This window comes from Anoplopoma fimbria, chromosome 16 (assembly GCF_027596085.1).
Source record: "Anoplopoma fimbria isolate UVic2021 breed Golden Eagle Sablefish chromosome 16, Afim_UVic_2022, whole genome shotgun sequence".
NCBI lineage: Eukaryota > Metazoa > Chordata > Actinopteri > Perciformes > Anoplopomatidae > Anoplopoma > Anoplopoma fimbria.
This window is the reverse complement of record NC_072464.1, coordinates 1,545,328-1,566,245: the sequence shown is the minus strand read 5'-3', so window position 1 is coordinate 1,566,245 and position 20,918 is coordinate 1,545,328. Positions and strand designations below refer to the sequence as shown.

General features: G+C 40.0%; 1 protein-coding gene across 2 annotated transcripts in view; it reads right to left on the bottom strand.

Moving 5' to 3' along the window:
- The window catches only part of fgf14 (fibroblast growth factor 14), a 99,735-nt gene that overhangs the window by 6,700 nt on the left and 72,117 nt on the right, over positions 1–20,918 (bottom strand). For both annotated transcript variants that reach the window (XM_054615121.1, XM_054615122.1), the window contains exon 3: positions 20,570–20,673. In XM_054615121.1, the coding sequence (XP_054471096.1) occupies positions 20,570–20,673 (104 nt within the window). The remainder of the gene's footprint in view (positions 1–20,569; positions 20,674–20,918) is intronic.

The window sequence follows — 20,918 nt, the reverse complement described above, 5'->3', positions numbered from 1 at the left end:
GCCAGCATAAAACCTATTAATCCATGGAAAAAAGGTCAACCTCCAGAAAGCTGAGCTGCATTCACAATGCCGAGAAGCTCTCATATGTATCAGAGTCACGTCGGCGCTGGCAGTGCGTGCAGACAACCGGGGCTTCGGCAGACCTGTCTGATTATCAAACCCAGAGGAAGAAGAGGAGACAGCGGCCAGATGAGGAGAGTCGAGGGTAAGCAGCTGGATGAATTGTGTACAGAGACGGTGTACAGTTTCAGTGTTCCACATTTTTTTTTCTGTTTTTACCTCAGAATACAAAGTATGCGTGCTGATTATAACATAAAAAAAATTATAATAGAACATTTTTTCTTATATAGGTAGGATGACAATAATTAAAAGGTCTCACAACCAGCTGGTTACTCATAAACTGAAATATTAAAGGGCAGTACTCAACGGGGTGTGTTTTTATGAACATTTGAGTGAGACAGCATAAAAAGGAACGTTTTTATTATGGAGCGTTATCAAGGAGCCTCAAAGTGAAAATGTCAACGGAACAATCCTCGACTTTCCTCTTTGTCTTCACTGACACTTGGATCTGCTACTTTTTGTAACACTGACTCAAATGTTGTACCAGATAAGCTGTTGCAAATAATTAGCTAAAACTGATGAAGCCATCTGCAATTCACAGGTGACGCAAATAATATCCATGTTTCATGAATGAGTGAAAGTTATGATTATGGATAGTTTTAAACAAAAAAGTCCAAATAGAATTGTTGCAGTGAGTGGTGACAGGACAGACAGTACTGCTGTAAAATAAATGATTTTAATAATGATTATTTTTGTAAATTAACATGAAATGTAAAAAAAATTTTACGATTTAATAATTTTGCAATTCAACGTATCTTCACACAACGGTTCCTATGACGTGTAACAAAAAGTTACTCTTCATTTTTCCTGTATTTTCCTACAAAAGCCAGCAACAATTTCCACTCACGACATGCATATAGTCTTTGCAAAGTAAACTTCCATCTCCACAGGAAACAAATCCTCTTTCATGATCACTTGAATAACATACGTAGTAATTTCATGGGATATCTACAATTTATGGCTCATTATTTTTGCTGGAGGAGACCAGCCTGTGCAATTTAGGATGTTTTGAACTGTTTATTGCTTCATGTTTTCTGGATACAGATGCGGTGAATTGTCATCCCTCTGCACTCTACTTTAATGAATGACGAAGTAAAACGTCTCTGTTTACCTAACAGTGAATGAAAAAAGCCAACAGACTGCACTTCCAAAGCCCTGCTGCACATTAAGCGTGTGATATAAGACTTTATTTTAATGTATTCCTACCAGACTATTTGGACATGGTCATCGTAACATGCTGTTGTTTCAATACTTCCATTTAAACCCAAGTGAGTAAAAAAAACACATTACTTTTACTGTAAGGGTGATAAAAAGCACTAACACCTTTAAGGTATTTGGCCACCAGAAGCACTTAAGTGTTCAATAAAGATTCCCCAAAGACAGAAAACCTTTAACACTGGCCCAGTGCAGTTCCACTGGAACATTTCACACACACACTGTCTCACACACAGACACAAACACACACACACACACACACACACACACACACACACACACACACAAACGCGCACACACACAGTCTATGCTTAGAAATGTTACACAGCAGTGTTGCTATTCTCAGTGGAAGACAAACATGTGCCATGCTGAAAAAGTTAAGTGTGACGACCCTCCCCTACACTAGGTGTCCCTGTTGCTGTGAATGTTTGTCTGTTGCAGGTGCTGAATGGAGGTCATCAGCTGTACGAGCCACACCTGAGCCGGTGTCTGCTCTGCTCTTAAATACCCCTTCATTTGGCTGCCTTGCTCTCGCTGGTGTGGAAGATCCTTTGTTACTGGCATGACACAGTTGCTCTGGTTTAGTTTGAGTTCTGTTCTGTTGTACACACTGCCACACATCCATACATGCACTTCACTACTGATGACTGATATATCCATGTTACATTGTTTGACTGATGGTGGTTGAAAATAAATTGCTTCTTTTTAGCATCCAGCTCGTTTGTCTCCCTGTTTGTTGCAGTCTCTGAGCCGGGCTGTGACATAAGCCAATGCTGAATTGCCTTAAACTTGCATTCTCTCTAATGGCCATCAGGGGGCGACTCCTCTGTTTGTAAAAAGAAGTCAGATTGTATGGAAGTCTTTGAGAAAATGACCCTACTTCTCACTTGATTTATTCCCTCAGTAAACATTGTAAACATGAGTTTATGGTCTCAATCTCTAGTTTCAAGTCTTCTTCAATACAGCATGATGTTCATTTATTAAATTATGATTCCATTTAGAGTCAAATAGACCATAAAGCGGAGTATGCTTTAGGGCGGGGCTTCTTTTCGAATGTTAACTTTAACCCTTTCACAGTGTGTATTCAGTTTATGAGAGTTACTTTTGGGTCGCCTAAGAAGGTCTTATATAGCGTTTGGTTGTACTTAGCTCCATCCTCTCTTATCACTTCTGGTTGCCAAAAACCAAGATGGCGAGAACCTATATACCGAACTTGAGGCTTCAAAATGCTAGTCCAGAAACGTATAAGTGTTTGGAATAAAGGATTGAAGAACAAAGTAAAGTCTGCGAGAGAAAAAAATGCAGTGCTCCTACTCAATAAATAAATAAAATAAACATGACATTGTAGGAGAGCCTGTCGGTGAGCAAACATACAAACAAAGCACAACCACCCACACCTAGATCAATGGCGTTAAACGTACATCTCAGGGTGTGTGTTTGTGTGTGTGTGTGTGTGTGTGTGTGTGTGTGTGTGTGTGTGTGTGTGTGTGTGTGTGTGTGAGTGTGAGTGTGAGTCCAGTGCCGTTGATCCGTAAATTGGTGCCAGATTGGTGTCAAGGCCGCCAGAATTTTTTTCGAGATTGGCTAGTCATTTCTTGTCAGGAAAAACCAGCAGTCTGCCCTGTGCAACGAGCTGACAAGCACGTAGCAAGCATGTCTCACACACATACACACATACACAAATCTATTGAAGTGAACACCCCCGCAAGTCCAGGTACACACAAAAAGAAATAAGGCAAAGTTACACACAGAAAGAGAAATGCAAAAAGGTGTCTCCGGGTATGGAGCTGTTTCTTCTCTCTGTGTGTTTCTGTCTCTGCTCTGTTTGTGGTGTTTACACCCTCAGGAACAGTGTCCCAGTTATTTTAAAAGAGGAAATGCATGTCTCTCCTTGTAGATTCACTTGGCAGGGACTCTCTCTCTCTTGCTACTTTGCACTTAAACAATTTCCTCATCTCGGCTCCGAGCTCTAGCGAGCATTCATGTATGTGAATAGATTGCAGCGTGTGAGAAGAGAGCAACTGTTGATTTTTTTAACTTTCAGTGTGTTGGTCTTGTTACTCATCTTAGTGATGGTGTTTTTATTTTTAGTGGTAGCACTGCTGGTTTCTGTTTCTTAGTCGAGCTTCTGGGACTACTCTAATTTTTATTACTGTTGTTGTTAATGGAGAAATCCAGGCTCCTGTCTGTTTTTTGGGTAACTGTTTACAGCCTAGGGGTTTCAAGTGACCAACTAAGGGTTGCAAAAACTTTCACCAAGACATTGCTGAGTCTAAATGGACAAGGCTGACGATATATTACACATATATTATTGCCGTCAAGATCCATGAAAAGACCAAAACTAACAATGAATGGATTCAACTCTAAGAATAGTCTGTGTATCCAAAGCCTGATCTATGTATCGTATTCTTCTATGCAATAGCCCTCTATTAGGATTAAAAACACATCAATTATTATGAGTAGTCAATCCTACAGACAACATCCTGGTGCCCTCAATTCTAATTTACATATAATGTGTTTAATCCACAGCTGTATATATTCCACAACAAAAATTAATTAAAATTTTACAGCGTAATGCCCAGCTGTTTAAAGGTGGAACCTGTTAGATCTGGCCAGATTATTAGTTTACAACATTGAATTCATTCAAAACAGTTTTGACTTCAGGTCAAACGCATAAGTGCATTGCGCTGCAGAGATATCTACTGCCAACCAGTAAGGTCCGGCCCATCCTGTCTTGTCAAATCACATGTTCGTTGATAGGCGATAGTGAGTCACTGTAGTCTGCTTCAGTCCAGACAACGAAAAAGTAGGGGTCTGTGTGAATACATCCCTGGTCTGTGTGCATTTTGATGGTTTATTTCATGGGATTTAATCCAAAGAGGCAGAAACAAGAAAACGACCCACACCATAACCTCGGAGGATGCTACGCCGCAGTAGTGTAGGCCACTCCGGGACATGCATCCCAAGTTAGCAGTCAGTTTAAACTGTAGCCAGTGCGGAACTCAAGACCCGAGATCTGATCCCAGGGGGCCTGCCCCTGATTCTGGGTCAGATCTCCAAACTACCTGATGCTGCCCTTACACAGGTAAGACCCAGGGCTCCTCCAGCCCCTTATGATGCTGGAGTTTGTGCTGACTGGATTTTAGTTGCTGCTGCTCCTGACAGTTCATCTGTCTCCTGGGGCGACTGCTCTCCTCCAGGCAGGGGGCTTCAATACAGCATGATGTTCATTTAGTAAAGTATGGTCCATTTAGAGTCAAACAGACTATAAACCAGGGTATGCTTAAGGGCAGGTCTACCTTGTGATTGACAGGTCGCTGCCACTGAGTTGTCAGCGTTTTTGTCTGACTACTTAAAAACTTTCATGGTGTGCGTAACATTTCTGTCAGCTAAAAATGTATTTAAGGTTCACTTGTGGTTCCAAAAAACAAGATGGCGCTGGCCAAAAGGCCAAAATCGAGACTTTGATGTCAACGTTTGACATCAAGGTGACTATATCGCTGACTATGTTTCTTATCTACAGTCTATGATTGAATCTTCATACAGTGCAAACTGTCTAACATCGACTAACTATTGCAGATCATTGTCACCTTAACCCTTACCCACCGCAGGCCTCCCTGGTGGTCTAAGGAATAAAATGGAAACCAAAGATTTTCTGGAATTGAAGAAAAAAAGAAATCATTTAAAAAATTGAAACCTAAACAACATAATTTAAAAAGAAAATTAAAAAATGACTAGCAAAAATGTAAATTATAATTGATTCGGAATTGTAAAGGTAAAACAAATGCACTGGTATAACCATTTGATGCAAACCTCCAAAGACCATTCCCAGGATCATCACGATGATACATTCTCCCTTGTAAATAAAATGTAATTCTTACTGTTGGCCAAACCTACTGTACACGCGCTTGTAGTCAGATTTAGTGCTCCAAATTTATACATAAATCAAGTCAGACAGATTATAGCTGTCTGTGTTTCTGAGAGGCATGTCAGAGGTCGTCATGGATGGTCGGATTAGGAAATAGGCACAATGAGTTTATGGCTGTGGTAGTGCAAGGCATAAAATGGATGCTAGACCATTACATAAGCAGACATATCTATTACTACTGGCATTATGAGCAGTTAGCCAGGTTAAATCACACATTTTCTACCACATGTGTGTGATGAAGGGTTGCACATAAAGCCAGATGTTGAAACTGCAGTGTGGTAGACCTAAAGACCTGAACAGCTAGATATATATACGTATCTAAAAAAAAATGTTAGACCAAAGCTGTGATTTCTTCAAAGTGCCTGGTTTAATATATAATAGGATTGAGGGATTTGGTTACAGAGTCCTGCGTTCCCTTTGGTATTTTTGAAAATGTGACTGTAGAGGGGCCATTTCACAGTGTCCATCCCTCCTGAAACCCTGTTGACAGGCAGCCAGAGCACTCAGCCTGAGAGTCTGTGCATGAGGGGAGGAGAGCGGAGGATTCCCCGACAGCCTGTCTCTCTCTCTGAGGATAAAATGTGGCATGGCTACAGCTGCACGGCTGAGTGATTTAACCAGCCAGCCAGAGAGGAACCACGAAACCAACCGGCCTGCCAATCAGCTGCTATATTTCGTTTGGGGAAAACAGTACTGGATGCAGTCAATACTTCACCTGCAGCTGACCAAAATCTAGCTCTACTTTCTGAAGCTCTTATGCATTAGTCCAATACACATAATCTGTTTTATAATCAAACAGAACAAACACAAAGTATGGGGAGGAATACTAATCAGTGCATTTCTGCAACATCATCTCAGGACAGCAGCTGTAAAATGAGCTCTATATCACAGAGAAACTCCTAAAGGTTGACAGATTTAAAAGCAGCACAGTCAGCGGTTCTTCATAGAGGATATTTTTATACATTTTAATCAATTTGTTGAGACTGACTGCTCTTATAAATGTCAACTGTTACTTAATTTCAAGAAAGCTCCGGCTGGTTCAAAACACTTTGGCAAACATTCAACAGGGGCTCATATTTTTCTCCAGTAAGCCCCATGCATTGGCTCTTAAATAAAGTGATTTAAACAAACAAACAAAGAAAGTACTCTTGCTTATTAGTATCCCAGCAGCCTCTTGGTCCCTCTCACCCTGGGCAGGCGGTTTTCATACACTACATTGCTATAACGAAAAGTAATGCACTGTAATTTGTATATATCCCACAAAATAAATGCATAAAAATAATCAGCATAATCATGAACCAACAAGTATAAAGAGCATCAAACTCCAGGGTGAATGGGTGGTTCCAATACACAGGACTTTCACCCAGGAGACTTCATAGTTCTTATAAAGTAAAATGGTTGGACACGTAAAATAATTTACTGGACATATGTTACTCTATACAACAGGAGAGTGTGTAAGATGAGGTTTAAAACGGCTGGGTTTTTTTTTTTTTTTTTTTTTTAGAGCCATACAAATGTAAGCTTTCTTTTCCTGCATGTGAATATTTTCTAATTGAGATAGCATTCTTAGTAGAAGAGCATGCGTAGGAGTATCACACAATAACCGCTTCTGACCTACTGGCCTCTGCAGAGAAGCTGTGGTGTTAGTACCGTAACCATAAGATCACACAGTACAAACATTTACATGTACGGGTCAGAGCTATTCTTACTACAGTGGAGTATTTGCATTTCATTTTGCACTACTTGCACCGTGTTTATGTTACACATCACATATGTACAGTATACAATTCTCAAGTATAGACGATGTAACGTGTGCACATAAACACTTGTTCCACAACTTGCAGTTTCTAGCCCTCCGGCAGCAGCTGTTGTGTCGCTTGACTCACAGTGTGATGAACCACAAAGACACAGTGGAGAGAGGATTAACTCAGATTTAAGAGAATGAATTTTCATGATTTACAACCTTTCTGTGAGAGCTCTCACTGTATTGATTTTTACAACTCCAGGGGTGAAGCTTGCACACCAGCACACAATCACACACACACACACACACACACACACACACACACACACACACACACACACACACACACACACACACACACACACACACACACACACACACACACACACACACACACACACACAGACTTTGATCCAGCTACAGAGAACAGCTTGAATAGACACACAAGTCCTTCTAATGTTTGAAGTGTGCTATAATAGCCATAACCCTTCATAATTTCTCTTTATTAATCTTCCTAAAAGTTTATCTTCCTAAGATTATCTTTCCTAGTGTCAAGGAAAGATAATCTATGTACACTGTGCTTACTGAGACTTCCCTAAGCAATACAAGACAAACATTTCACACAGGTTCTTTAGAATCGGCCACTGAATTTGACGGTGACCCTCTGCTGCTCAACACCAGGTCTGACACAATGGAGGCGGCATCACACGAGTATTTCTATTACAAAATCCATTAAAAAGGAGCAGATTGGTTAAACTGATTTCCGGTCGGATTTTATGACCTCACACAGCCGAAAGTTGCTGTGTTTCCTTCTAAAAAAGAAGTTGTTCACTGCAGCTTACATATCCACCTGTAGCAAGTACAGCTCAGAATATACTCGTGCAACATGAAAATGAGGAGGTAAATGGAGAGAATGTGGGAATGAGCTGCTTGTCATTCACCAGAACCCTTCAAAGTTGTTTAAAAGGGTGATGATGGCGCTAGAGGAAAAGTGAGAAAGTGAAGGGATCTTAAAAAGTTATTTTAAATAAATCTAGGGAGAATGTGAATGTCTGTGCCAAATTTTATGACAATCCATCCTATAGTTGAGACATTAGACACAAAAACTTAAATGGGATCCTCGTGGTGGTGCTTCCTCTGGGAACAATGAATGTACAAAAGTTGGTGTCAATCCATCCAGCAGATGTTGAGATGCATCACTAGACGAGTAAAATATTTTGCCTGTTGGTAATACTACAGGAAAAGGCAGGGGGATCAGTAAAGTCATTAGGATTCATCCTCTGGGCACCATGCATATCTGTGCCAAACTTCATTACAATCCTGAGATATTTAAGTCTGGCCACGCTGCTAGTATGGCTAAAAACACATTGTAGTTGTGGTTGCAGCAGTTTGGTAATTTTATGATCTGATATTTACACTTCTATCAGTGTTGATAGACAATGTTAACATAGGAAGAGTATATGAAAATAAATACGAGTATGGTTTTATACCAGATTTCCCACGTAAGAAATGTGCACTAGTGGCAAGGAGCGTTGCAGATCTGGGAAAAACAATGAATATTCTTGATCTTAAAGAGTTACACACTCTGTATTGCTCACTTGTATTAGCATATCTTAAAACAAATTGGGATTTTAATTAACTAAATGAACTGAGACCATAAACTCATGTTTACAATGTTTACTGTGGTACTAAATCAAGTTAGAAGTAGAGTCATTTTCTCATAGACTTATATACAACCAGACTCCTTTTAACAACCAGAGGAGTCGCCCCCTGATGGCCAGTAGAGATAAGGCAAGTTTAAGGCTCTTTCTTCATTGGATTCACTTTTCAGAAACAGAGTTTGCTGGGCCAGGCTGAAAAAGTAACTACAATGTAAACAAGGTAAGATGATCCGAGAGTGTAATGACATAGTATAAAGATTGAAAAAACCTACACAGGGTGGTAGGGAGTGGAGGTGGAGGATTTACACTCTCGCAAACACACCAACATGCTGCTTTTAGTGTCACATGATTGAAAGTTTATGGAGTTGAAAGAGTTTAAGACTGTTCAAATTATGTATAAAACAAAAAATATATATATTTTGGGTAAAATACAAAAAAGTTCTCAGATACAGAGGGGGGTTACAGTTTAAGGGGACATTTTAATTTTAAAGAGCATTGTGTATTTTGTTGGGTTAATTTGTGAAATGGTTTGTTACAGGTAAACTCAAGCAAAGTCCAGATATAAATCAATTAAATCAGATGTACAAAGAAAGTTTGATCAGGTTCGTTTGGATTGTCTGAGTATGTACACAGCTGAAAGAGCTACAAAATAAATCGAGGACTGATTTATGGACGGTACAGAGTTCCTGACTACTTGTTGCTTTGGGAGCCCTCATCCCTCCACTGCTCATTTACAGATTACACTGCACTTGAGGCAACAAGCACCAGTGTGCCATTTGGAATTTGCATTGTGCCTGACATTTAAACACTGGGGAGGCAATTAGGCAAAATCTAGGGTCATTAATACAGTGAACAGGCCGGATGTGTTTTCTCTGCTTCATGGAGAAATGACAATGATGACATCTATATCTATACTGTAACATATCCCTGAGGGTCTCAGAGTGGAACAAGGATGAAGATCTCAGTTCACTGTTCTTTTGGCATCCTCTTCTGTTGCGGCATTCTGTATCTAAGCAGTATAAAAGCCCTCTCATTGAACAGGCGTTTTTCAAGCTATTTTCAAAGGAAAACAAGGGTAATTCAGAAAAGCATTGAAGACATTAACAGAGAATCATAGTGCTCGGCATGAATTGGAAAGAGTTGCAAATGCCAATTCAAGGATAAAAGAAAGAAAGTAATACTAACAGCTGACATGAAGAGTTTAGAAGGGACAGTTAAAGGGTTGTAGTTATCACAGGTGAATGATTGTAGTCTGCAAACTACTTTTAAAGGGGACATATTATGATTATTTTCAGGTTCATTCTTGCATTTTAGGTTTCTACAAGAGCATTCTCACATGCTTTAATGTTCAAAAAGCACATTATTGTCCTCCTACTGTCTGTCTGAATACACCTGTATTCTCCATCAGCCTGAAATGCTCCGTTTTAGTGCCTGTCTCTTTAAGTCCCCCTCCCGAAAAAGCCGAGTCTGCTCTGATCGGGTTGCAAGAAAAATATGGTGCACATTTGCAAAATTCTCAAGCCGTGGGTGGAGATAGTATTCAGTCTAATCTAATGATGATGTATGTGACATAGGAAGAGGAGCCGAATCTCAATAGCTTATTAAATCATGTTTCTGATCTGGACAGCCCACAAAAAAACTGATTGGGTCGTCTTATTTCATAGTTTATGGGTTTGAATGCACTCTAGATACCCAGAGGTATGTGCACAAGCACTGAAAAAGTAAGATATCATGATTTGTCCCCTTTAGGTAGCAGTAACTTAATAGTTTTTCACAGTGTCCTCTGTTAACTGCACTTTGAATGTTTCTTAAAACCCATCAAATGCTGGATTCAGGAGCCCAACAGGCACTGTCAAGTAACTCACAGAAATTACTGCTGTCATTCTTATTCACATCAAGAGAACCAACCATTGGAGTGCATTTGCAAGTCTTATTCTTGCATGCAGCTTTTTTAAGATATGTTCCCTTAAAACAATTTTTTTTATTTGGAAGGTTGTTTCTTTGACAAGCAAATGAACAATGCAATCAAGACATCACAGAAAAACAAATGGTATTGGAATTGGTTGCTAGGTGACAGTGGCACTGGGGTGCATCCCAAAATATGGTGCTGGTCACGTATCATGACTTACTACCTTCCAAAAATGTGGAGACGCAACAGGCAGCTGTGCGTCGAGGCTTCTACTGCAGAATAAATGAAACTTGATGAAGATTTACTGTGAGTCATATCTGTGTATTGTTTGGACAGCAAGAGTTATTTGAAAGTGTTATTCCTTCAATAAAAAACCTTTCACTGTAGTCCTTGTGACCACTGAATGTATTGAAGCCTAGTTGTTTACCCTGCAGCAGGGAAGGCTTAAGCTTATTCATTTATTTTATTTGCACAATTGAAAAATATAAAAAAACATAACCTAGATAAATAATGTTACACTGCAGGAAGAGGCAGAAAGCCCATTGGGCTTATTTGAAGCCTCCACCTATATAATATAAAAAAAAAAACAATATTATAACCGTATACTGTATACAAATCCAAGTCCAACGTTGTGAGACAGCATTTGTGAATGTAGATGTAAATGACAGAAATTAATTAATTAGTGCGCCACTTAACAAAAAAGGGTTATTTTCTCTTCCAGGCTACTATTGACAGTAGAAATGAAACATTTCACATTGCCTCCTTCTGAAGTTATCATCATATTTTCAAATGCCCTTCATAAGTAGTTCATTTTAATCTTTTATTGGTTTGTTACTTATTAATTCAGGATTGAAAGCATTTAAGTACAAGTGATCAAATTCCAATTACCACGCAGCATGTGTGTTAATAAATATGAAATACATAATCAACTAGTCTAACTGCTCCGCGGTTTTATGCATCTGCCAACCAGTTAAGTTTCAGTTTGCATCCGTGACTGTACAAAATGTCATCACGTCATAATTTGAGGCTATTAGACTTTTGTGTGAAATTATCTTAATAAGCCTGTCAATTCTTGAGTTATTGCCAAAACGTGTTTTGTAATCAAATTCTAACCAGTTCATCCTTGAGTGCAAGTGGAAGTTTGTCCCAAATTTGAAGACATTTTCTCATGGTGTTCCTGAGATATCACATTCATGAGACTGAGATGGATGTGAGGTCAGAATGACCTTGACCATTGACCTCCAGATTCTAATAAGTAGATCCTTGGGTCCAGATGGACAATTGTCCCAAATTTGAAGAAATTCCTCCAAAAATGTCTCTCAAAAGTGAATCACCAAAAAAGAGATTCATAACACTGCAGTGCCCTTTCATTTAAATCACCACAGAATATACAAATATTTGTTCTGTGCTTTTACCTGCTGTGCTGAGAAATTCATTAATTCATATTCCAGTGTGTGATTCTGAAAGGTTGTTGGTCTCGTTGGATAGTGTGCTGCTCAAAATGTTGAATGCTTTTAGCAGAAGGAGCAACTGACAAAAGGGTGCAAGACGCAGTGGCTGTCCGCATGCAACACCGATTATATTTCCAGACACAACGCTGAGTTCCCCTCTCTCTTTTTCTCCCCCGTCTCTTCTTCTCCCAACCAGTCGATGCGGTATTTGTATTCTCTCCACTCTCCTGCTTTCCCATTACCTGTCAGCAGCACATAATTTATAGCTTCAGTACAGTATCCCTGCAGCATCCATACCATGCCGACTAACTACTGCTTTGTGTTTTTTTGGGCCACTCCATTTCAATAGAGATGTACGGATTATCCCAGATGGATGAGGGAGATTTAGCGTAAGCTCTAGCTGAGGAATCGATAGCTGGCTGATGGCCACCATGGTGAAAATTCAGCCTACTCGGGCAGGAGAAATACAGCTTGAACATGCTTCTATGAAGATATAGATAAACGGCTTCAGGGACACAGAAAAAAGGATTTCTCAGAAGCTCACGGATGCCTGCGCAGGTTCTCTAAGCAACCAGCATGCACTCTGCTATAACTGTGCAACCTTACAGTACAACACTGGCTGGTGCAGTAAAGGACATTGTGTAACATCGAGTTAGGGTCAATACAAACTCAAAGCACAAAGCCAAAGCAAAGAATCCAATGCCGAAATGTAATAGATGTAACAGACGTTCTGGTTACATTTATATGACTCTGTTCCACATACCACACAGTAAAGTGGAAGAATGTTATAAGAGACAGTTTTCAAGAAAAACAACCCATAAAATTGGTCATCTGATCTTCAAGCATGATATCAGGATCAGCAAAAAAATAACATTTCAGTCACAGAAAGTTAAAGGTCCAGTCTGAAGGATTTGGCAGCATTGAGCAGTGAGGCTGCAAATTGCATCCAACTGGAAATTTTCCTATGGTCACCATTGCAAATAACTTTAAAAAAAGGATTGGACCTATCTAGAGCCAGTGTTTGGATTGTCTGTTCTGTGCTACTGTATAAAAAAATGGCGGCCAGCTGAGGTTAAGATATGTTTTTTTTCTACAGTATAAAATGCGTCTGTATACCCCTCTCATGAACTTTGAAGCATTAACTTGGAACACCCCTTTAAGTGGCATTCATTTGAGAAGATGACCTTGTTGAACAAAACGTGTAAGATCCATAAATGTGTTTGCCACAGAGTTTATTCTCTGCAATAATCCAAAATCCATGGAAAAATCTGATTGGCTTTTTTTTGATGGAACCAGTGCGATGCTTACTTTCTGGATTGGCCTACAAAAACTTCATCCCTTAACCACTCTATAGATCCCCCTCAATGCAACACACTGTTCTTTAAAGGAATTATAGAATTGGGAGAGGCTCTTGCTGTTTCAGGGTACCCCTAAAGAATCCAAACAGCGAGGACGGCTTTTCCGGAGGTATTAATCCCCCTTAATAAAAACACATACATGGAAATGAAATGAAGAACTGGCAAATGAAGATGATGCTGCCATTTGCATCAGTTAATGCATTGACATGAGAGAATCCGCAAAGTAAATTTGACAAAGGTGCGATTGAATATCATTAGTCAACTGGTAACCAAGAAGCTAACAAATGAGCCACTGATAAGCCAATTAGCTAAGGCAAGCAGGACTTCAGGGCTCTGCCTGGACTAACGCAATCCACTAGGACTATAAGAGAACTTTGCTAGATCTATCTAAAAATAATTTCCAAGAAGATTTAAAAGCCTCCCACCACCTCTGATATATACAGTACACAACTTAGTAGCATAATGGTGACGTCCTGGATTTACAATGTTTAGAGACTCTTCATGATCCATCATGTATCCCCTGATATTCCTCCCAGCACATTCATTCACTCCGCTGAAATACCGCATACCATAAATACTTGCCATGTAAACCAGTGATTCGGAAAACAGCTTGCCGACTCTTAATTGCCTTAAATAAACAGGGGAATATTAGAGTGATTGAGGAGCGTGGGGAGATGTGACATTAATAGACCTTAAGCTGTTGACCTGGAAAGAGATGGAGGTTGTGCATTTATGATTTATTGCTCGGGGAGGCATAATCCCCACAAGTGAGGGCAAACACACTGTGGGGGGACTCCCCGTTTCATGGGTGGGTAACTCACTCTTGTGATGCAAAACAATACTTTCTACTGGCACATCCCAAACTACAGAGTTTAAATGACAGGATTTTGGATAATATCAATATTCCTCCAATGTGTGTTATCCAACCTGTATGATTTTTTTTAACATGCCAGGAGAGTCCATCCATTAGAAAGTCATTAATAACCACAGTGATATTAAATGGCTGAAGGACTGCTCTGTCTATTCTTAGCTCCCATTGGCCTTGACCAACAGTTCAGCAGTTCAGCTTTGACGCCTACCTCCAACCTTGTTGTTCATTAATTCATGAAGCTGCTCTCCCTCCAGCTCTTGTGACCGCCACCCTCTCTGAGACTAACACTGCATTAAAGGCAAGAGAGGAGCACCGCTTAGGAAATAATGAGGTCCCCCCACCTGGACTCTGGGCCCTACACTTCGCCCCAGAGGCAAAATCATCCGAGTAAGTACAATAGGTACTGTGGGAATGTGGAAATATGATGTTGTGCACCCCTTGTCTGCTTATTCTGTTAGACTACTGTTTTATGTTAGTCTGTGAAGCAGTTTAAGTGGTTAAAGACACAAGCAGGATCGTTTTAAAGGCATGGTTTATGTCAAATGACCAACCCGATTTCATGTCATTATTCCGCATTTTAAGCTTTCCATGTGTCATTTTTATGCCACGTCGTTACCATGACTAGGCCTTGGTTATATTCAGGGAACAAAACTACAATGACGGACGCATTTAGCTTTAGGTAACAAAACCACATAGTTAGGTTTAGAGAAAATGTCATGTTTGGGCTTTGGGCTAAGTAAATAAAGTAAGTAAAATACATACGGTTCAACGTAACAGGAAAACATGTCACAAACGTCACCAAACCTAACTTTAAACGAAAAAAAACACACTGCTCTCCTGGTTGCATGTCCTGTGTCCACCTCCCATGAGCGGCCTCGCTCACATTTTTAACTACGTCACTAGTTCAGAGTGTTGCATATTGTGGGATATGTGGAAGCATTTACATTGCAGTGAGTACTACAGACTACACGGCATACAAGCAGGAAAGACGTTTTAATTGCAAGCAAAATTACTTTCCGATTATAATGTTATTCATACGCCAATTGGTGTAAAGTGGACTGCAAATAACATTTAAGTTTGTTTTCCCTAAATGATGAGACAATTTACAGTTACCACTGCTGTCAAACTGGATTTCAGCTGTGAAGTCAATGGCAATGAAGACAGAGTTTGAATAATGAATAGCTCTCCTTGTTGTAACAGTTGCTGCAATTTTTTTCATTTTTTTTTTTCAATTACATATGTTGAATATAATTCTTAAAAATGACAATATCAGTTTGTTTCCTATCCCCTTAAGTGTGTAAGTAATACACATCTGAATGCCAGAGGCTCCATTTGCATTCAAAGAACCGGGGATGCTCCCGACGCCCCACCTTCATTGCTGTTCCTTCCGTAACACATCTATGAAACTGGGAAAGGGATCACTTTCATTCATATCACATTTGAAATCAACACCAATAAAACATGTTCACACGAAGCCATCTGTTGGGCAAACGATGCTGCATGCAGTCTTAACACATACGAACACACGTGTGCTTATACACACTTGAGATGAGGGTTTCACAATTCTGTTGTTGTATTTATATTCATGCTCTCCATATGGAAGAACATGACTAGCTTTTCTCTTATAGCTATTTACATTCTCTTTTTTTTTTTTTACAATTTTACACTTAAGCCCTAGCTGGTCACACCAGCATGTGGAATAGCAAAGTTCATCAAAGCATCATGAATATAGGTCACCAAGTAGTGACTACTCGCTGGGCAAGTAAAAAAAGTGGCTGGCCAGCCGGAAACTAACCAGAGCTTTTGAGGCACAATGGCTGGTTACATCTTCACACAGCTAATAATCTAAGATAGCTTCTTGTGTTTTGGACTGTTCGGCCAGTTTCTTTCTGCTTTCGTTGCAGCATATCCGTTGAAATTAATTCTCTGCTAATGGTGGTGTGACTGGGTGAGTCACAGTCTCACTTATGTATGAAAATAAAAAGATATACACGCATTTCATCTGATCTCTTGTAAATAGTGTAATCTTCTGTGATTTCACACTGAAAAGGTCGTTTTAATATTAGATGGAACTGAATTCTTCGCCTATGAAATGCCATGTCTTTGTGAGACATCTGAAACTATAGAAGAACCATAGAAATAGAATAATAGTAGAACGGCGTGAAAATGGTAATTGTAGTTAGTTGTTAAAGTGACAACACCTGCTGTTCGGCTCATTCTCTGTTACCAGTGTATCATTAAAGTATGGAGGAATTACTAAACTAGCTAGCTAGCCAACTGTCCGCTAGTTATGTAGATAGAATGTCAATTCTAACATGCTAAAATGCTACACTGGTTACAGAAAAAGAAGCAATGTGTTTTCCTACACTGTGGCAAGAGTGTGTTGATAAAGTTACCATATTTGTTACCATATTTGGAATGCAGAGGAGTGACGTGGAGACGGCGTATACGGCTCTGGTAGGAACAACGACCTGTCAATCACAACAAGCCTGCCCTAAAGAATACTCCACTTTATGGTCTATTTGACTCTAAACTGGACATCATTTACGAAATGAATATCATGCTGTATTGAAGAAGACTTGAAACTAGAGATTGATAGACATAAACTCATTTTTACAATGTTTACTGAGGGAATAAATCAAGTGAGAAGTATGAGACATTCATTCACAGATCATAGACTTCTATACATTCAGACTTATTTTCCAAGCGGAGGAGTCTCCCCCTGCTGGTCAGTAGAGAGAATGCAAGTTTTAAGACACTTCAGCATTGGTTTAATCTGGCAGAACTGAAGGTTGCCGCCTGTTTTTAACAGAAGTTAGCTCGCTAGAACAGTCTCAATAGTATTGGCACATAATTAAATGGCCACCCTTCTGACCATCTCTCTACGTTAATGTAAATGGGAATGTTCGTACTACTCAAATGTGATTTCTATTGGCAGCACATTTGAGAGCAGCATTGGAAACATTTCTAAAGGGGTTCGAAGATGAATACAATGTTTGTGGGGGTATGAAATACACTTTGCTGGGGGACTTGTGGCTCCTCAATGGACTCTTTTGGTTTCACACCACTGACTCCTGAATAAGCTGCTCTTATCTATTGTCCCCAACCACAGCCTTTGTTAAATTTTATTTTCATACTGACGCCAACTGATGGGGCCCTCACATTAAGCTCCTTGGAGATTTCATACATTTCGGAATTGGGCGCTACAGGACAGAGAAGCCCTTCTCATCAGTGTTCTTAGCGCTGATGATACAGCCTTCCGCTGTTACAAGTGAATCTTAAGCCACAGCGCTGCTCCAGATTGGTCCTCTCAAGGATTTCATTTAGAAAAAAGGAAAAGGAACTTAAGTGATGTGGCAAGTCGATTTGACAATCATGAAAAGGTAGCACTAAGCTAAGTGCAGACTCCTGATAAAGAAAGCCTGCAGTGAGAGAAACAGAGTGAAGGGAGGGAATGGGAAGCTAGCTCTAAAGAAAACCAGCCAACCATGAAATGCCAAACCTTTACACTTGAGAGATGTTAGGAGCCTGTATTAGCAGGACAGGAAGACAACAACAAAATCACCACTAGGGAGTTGCATTCTCTGGCACAATCATTTCATCATGTATAACAAAACTTTAAATCCAACACTTCTTGGTTCTCTTTTTGGAGATTTAATATCGCAGTCCCTACAGAATAATTAATTTTTTTATGTTTTATCTCATTTGAATGTGTCTTCTTTTGCATAAAGACTTCTATTACAGTTATCTGGAGACTACCGCAAGTCGTGTTTCCGCTGCCTTCTACAACAAGCTTGGAGAACTCCCTCTCCCCTTATTACATTTCTGAAGGAGCGCCTGATCCAGGGAGAAGCCTGGAGGAGAAATTAGCTGGGAGTTCATTGGCTCGGCTACAAAAGGAGCAGATAAAAAAAAGGGTGAGATGATTGAACTCCCCTTTCTTCCACGGCGTGTCCTTTGTGCCGGGCCGTGCAGTCACTTTGATGCTATCTCTGTCATTCGAGCCGCTCACTGCGCCTCGGGTGCCTCACACAAAAGGATATGATGCACAACCGGAGGCATTGAATGGAGCTTTCCATCTAATTCCACAAAGAGTGGCACTCTGCTTTTGATTCACCTCATCTGGTTTAAAAATTGAGCCTCACTCATTATCAACGCCCGTCATCACAGTCAAAGCCTTAGAAATGTATTATTGTGAAATAATATCAAATGACCAAGTGAATTCTAGTTAATAAAAAGAACATGGCTTCAGGGAAATGCGTATTATCCCTGTATTCTCTTTACTCCACCAACTCCAAAGCAACATCAACCTCTGCTTGAAATAACCTTCAAAGCAGTTTCTGAAAAATGTGAGTGCACTGTAACCGAATACCCTTAATAGGTAGAAAAAGGTCAACTGTCAGATCCTTGCTTGCGGAGGAGCAGAGTGATAATGGGAGGAATGGTTGTACCTTTTGCTTAAAGAGGAGCAAGGAAGAGGCAGAAAGATGGGGGTGGAGGATAAAGAACATCTTACAAGGCTGCCATTACCGGTATAATTCACACACTAAGGAGCGTAAGAGACCTTTGAGTGGGTAGCTGGATAGTTGAGGTCTGATCAGAGCCTCCATTAGCACAGAAATATGCTGCAAATGGAGAAGGTGAGAGCTTTGCAGGGCAAACCGAGCTGGATGAACACATCACACCCGACCGAGGCTCAACGAGACCCACTTCACAGCACTTCTGCTTGGGCTTAACATGTCCGGCTGACACAATAAGTAAAAACACCTCGTGATAAGGGTCTCTGAAAGTAACGTAATCATAGTAAAGAACCCTTCTGAAAAAAAGGGGGCTTTAGATGAACTTGAATGCCAATTAGCAGCAGCATTTATCAGGTACAAACTAGGTCTGAGTTTTCACAGCAACAAACCTCACAATAACTGAATGTTGCAAGTGGAGAAGCATGGAAATCATAAGAGCATATCGCAAACTGACAATGTCTGTGGAGGAAAAAGAACAGGGATCACAAGTTGAATCAAACCAACAGAGGTATGAGAGGGGTTTCAGATATAATTTCAACCCTTCATCAAGTGTTTCCTAATGCTTTATTTGCCGTTTTGTAAATTCGAATAAATTGTCTTTGCTTTTATTGTCCTGTACAGTAGGTTAAATAATAAAAAAGTATTGCTTGAAGTGTATACATCTAAAAGAGTTAGGCATGACAACAAAGATAATATGTGTGAAGCTTTACATTTCCAGCTATGCTTCTACAAACGTGTGTCTGCAAGGAAAAAGATTGCATGCAAATCAACAAATTATGCAAATAATGAGCATGATGCAGTTTAGGCCACCCATAGGATATACTCATTTCAGTCCCTGGCTTAAGTCAATTAAGTATTAGAGAATTCCAGTGGAATTCTGGTGCATTGTACAGTAGGAAAGGTAATGAAATGGATCTGCTCTCCGCTCTGTGCTCTGAGGATTAGGAACATGAGGACTGCAAAAGGGAAGAAGAGACAGTGATTCTGATGGATACACCTGTCTGTCTGGGAGAGGAGCGACGCTCCCAATGTTCTTCCCCTCTGATTGATTTGAATGACCGGGAGAGGACAGAGTGGAGGAGTGAGACGAGAAGCACTATTTCTGCTGGGCGAGGTCTTATCACCCCGCTCAGCTGTCTATAGCCAAGCAGAAGCCTGGTTTATTTGAAACGAGAGCAGGTCAATAAGAGCAAGTGACCACAAAGAGTAAGAATTGCGGCTCCTCAGATGTCCTACTGTAACTCTGGTATACTGTACATAATGCTAACATATATGTCACAGAGTTTATCTGCCAATAGCATACATCCAATTCATTCTTATCGACCAACAGACAAAGAACATTCATCCCTTGCAAGTGCATTTTTGTAATATGCTGCAACAGCAAGAAATCAGATTAGGGAGAGATATATCTGTTCCTCCTGAATCAAGTCACCTGATGAAAATGTTTTGTTTTTTTCTTCATATGGAATGAAAACCATTTAGCATTTAACCTGATGAATAGAAATCTGTATGCATGAATTTTTGCTTAATGGGATCCCTAACCTTCAGTGAAATGCAATTAAGCTGTCGCAAATGTGGGAAATATCTGAGATCTGTTCTGGGCCCCCTTATTGAAAATAATTGCTGAAATAAATATGAATTTACCTATAAACACACAGATCTATATTTGAATATCTACGTTTATATGTAAAACACACAAAGGGTTTGTATGCCCCATATGTTTAGACATAAATACGTGCATTGTCAAGACATGCTCATTTATTTGGACAACAGAATAGAAATGCCTGCTTACTGATGTGTACAGATGGCCCTCCCCGTTCATGGCGATGTATAAACCTGTCTTCACGGACTGAATGGCGACGACTCTGAGGCCCACAGGAATAAGGTTGAACAAAGCTGAAAAACACACAAGTGAACAGGAAAAACACTCACACACATGAATACATCACCGAACAGCATCACCATAGACAGGCCTAACCATTAAGGGAACATGAAATACATAAAAAAATGATTCATCCCCCAAATGCAAACTGCCTATCATTAATGCTTCACAAGGCATCGATAATGCAATTGCTAGCTGTTGCATTTAAGGTAATCTCTGCAGATGAATTGCAGCGCGGCTGGCGGACGTGACTAGCCTA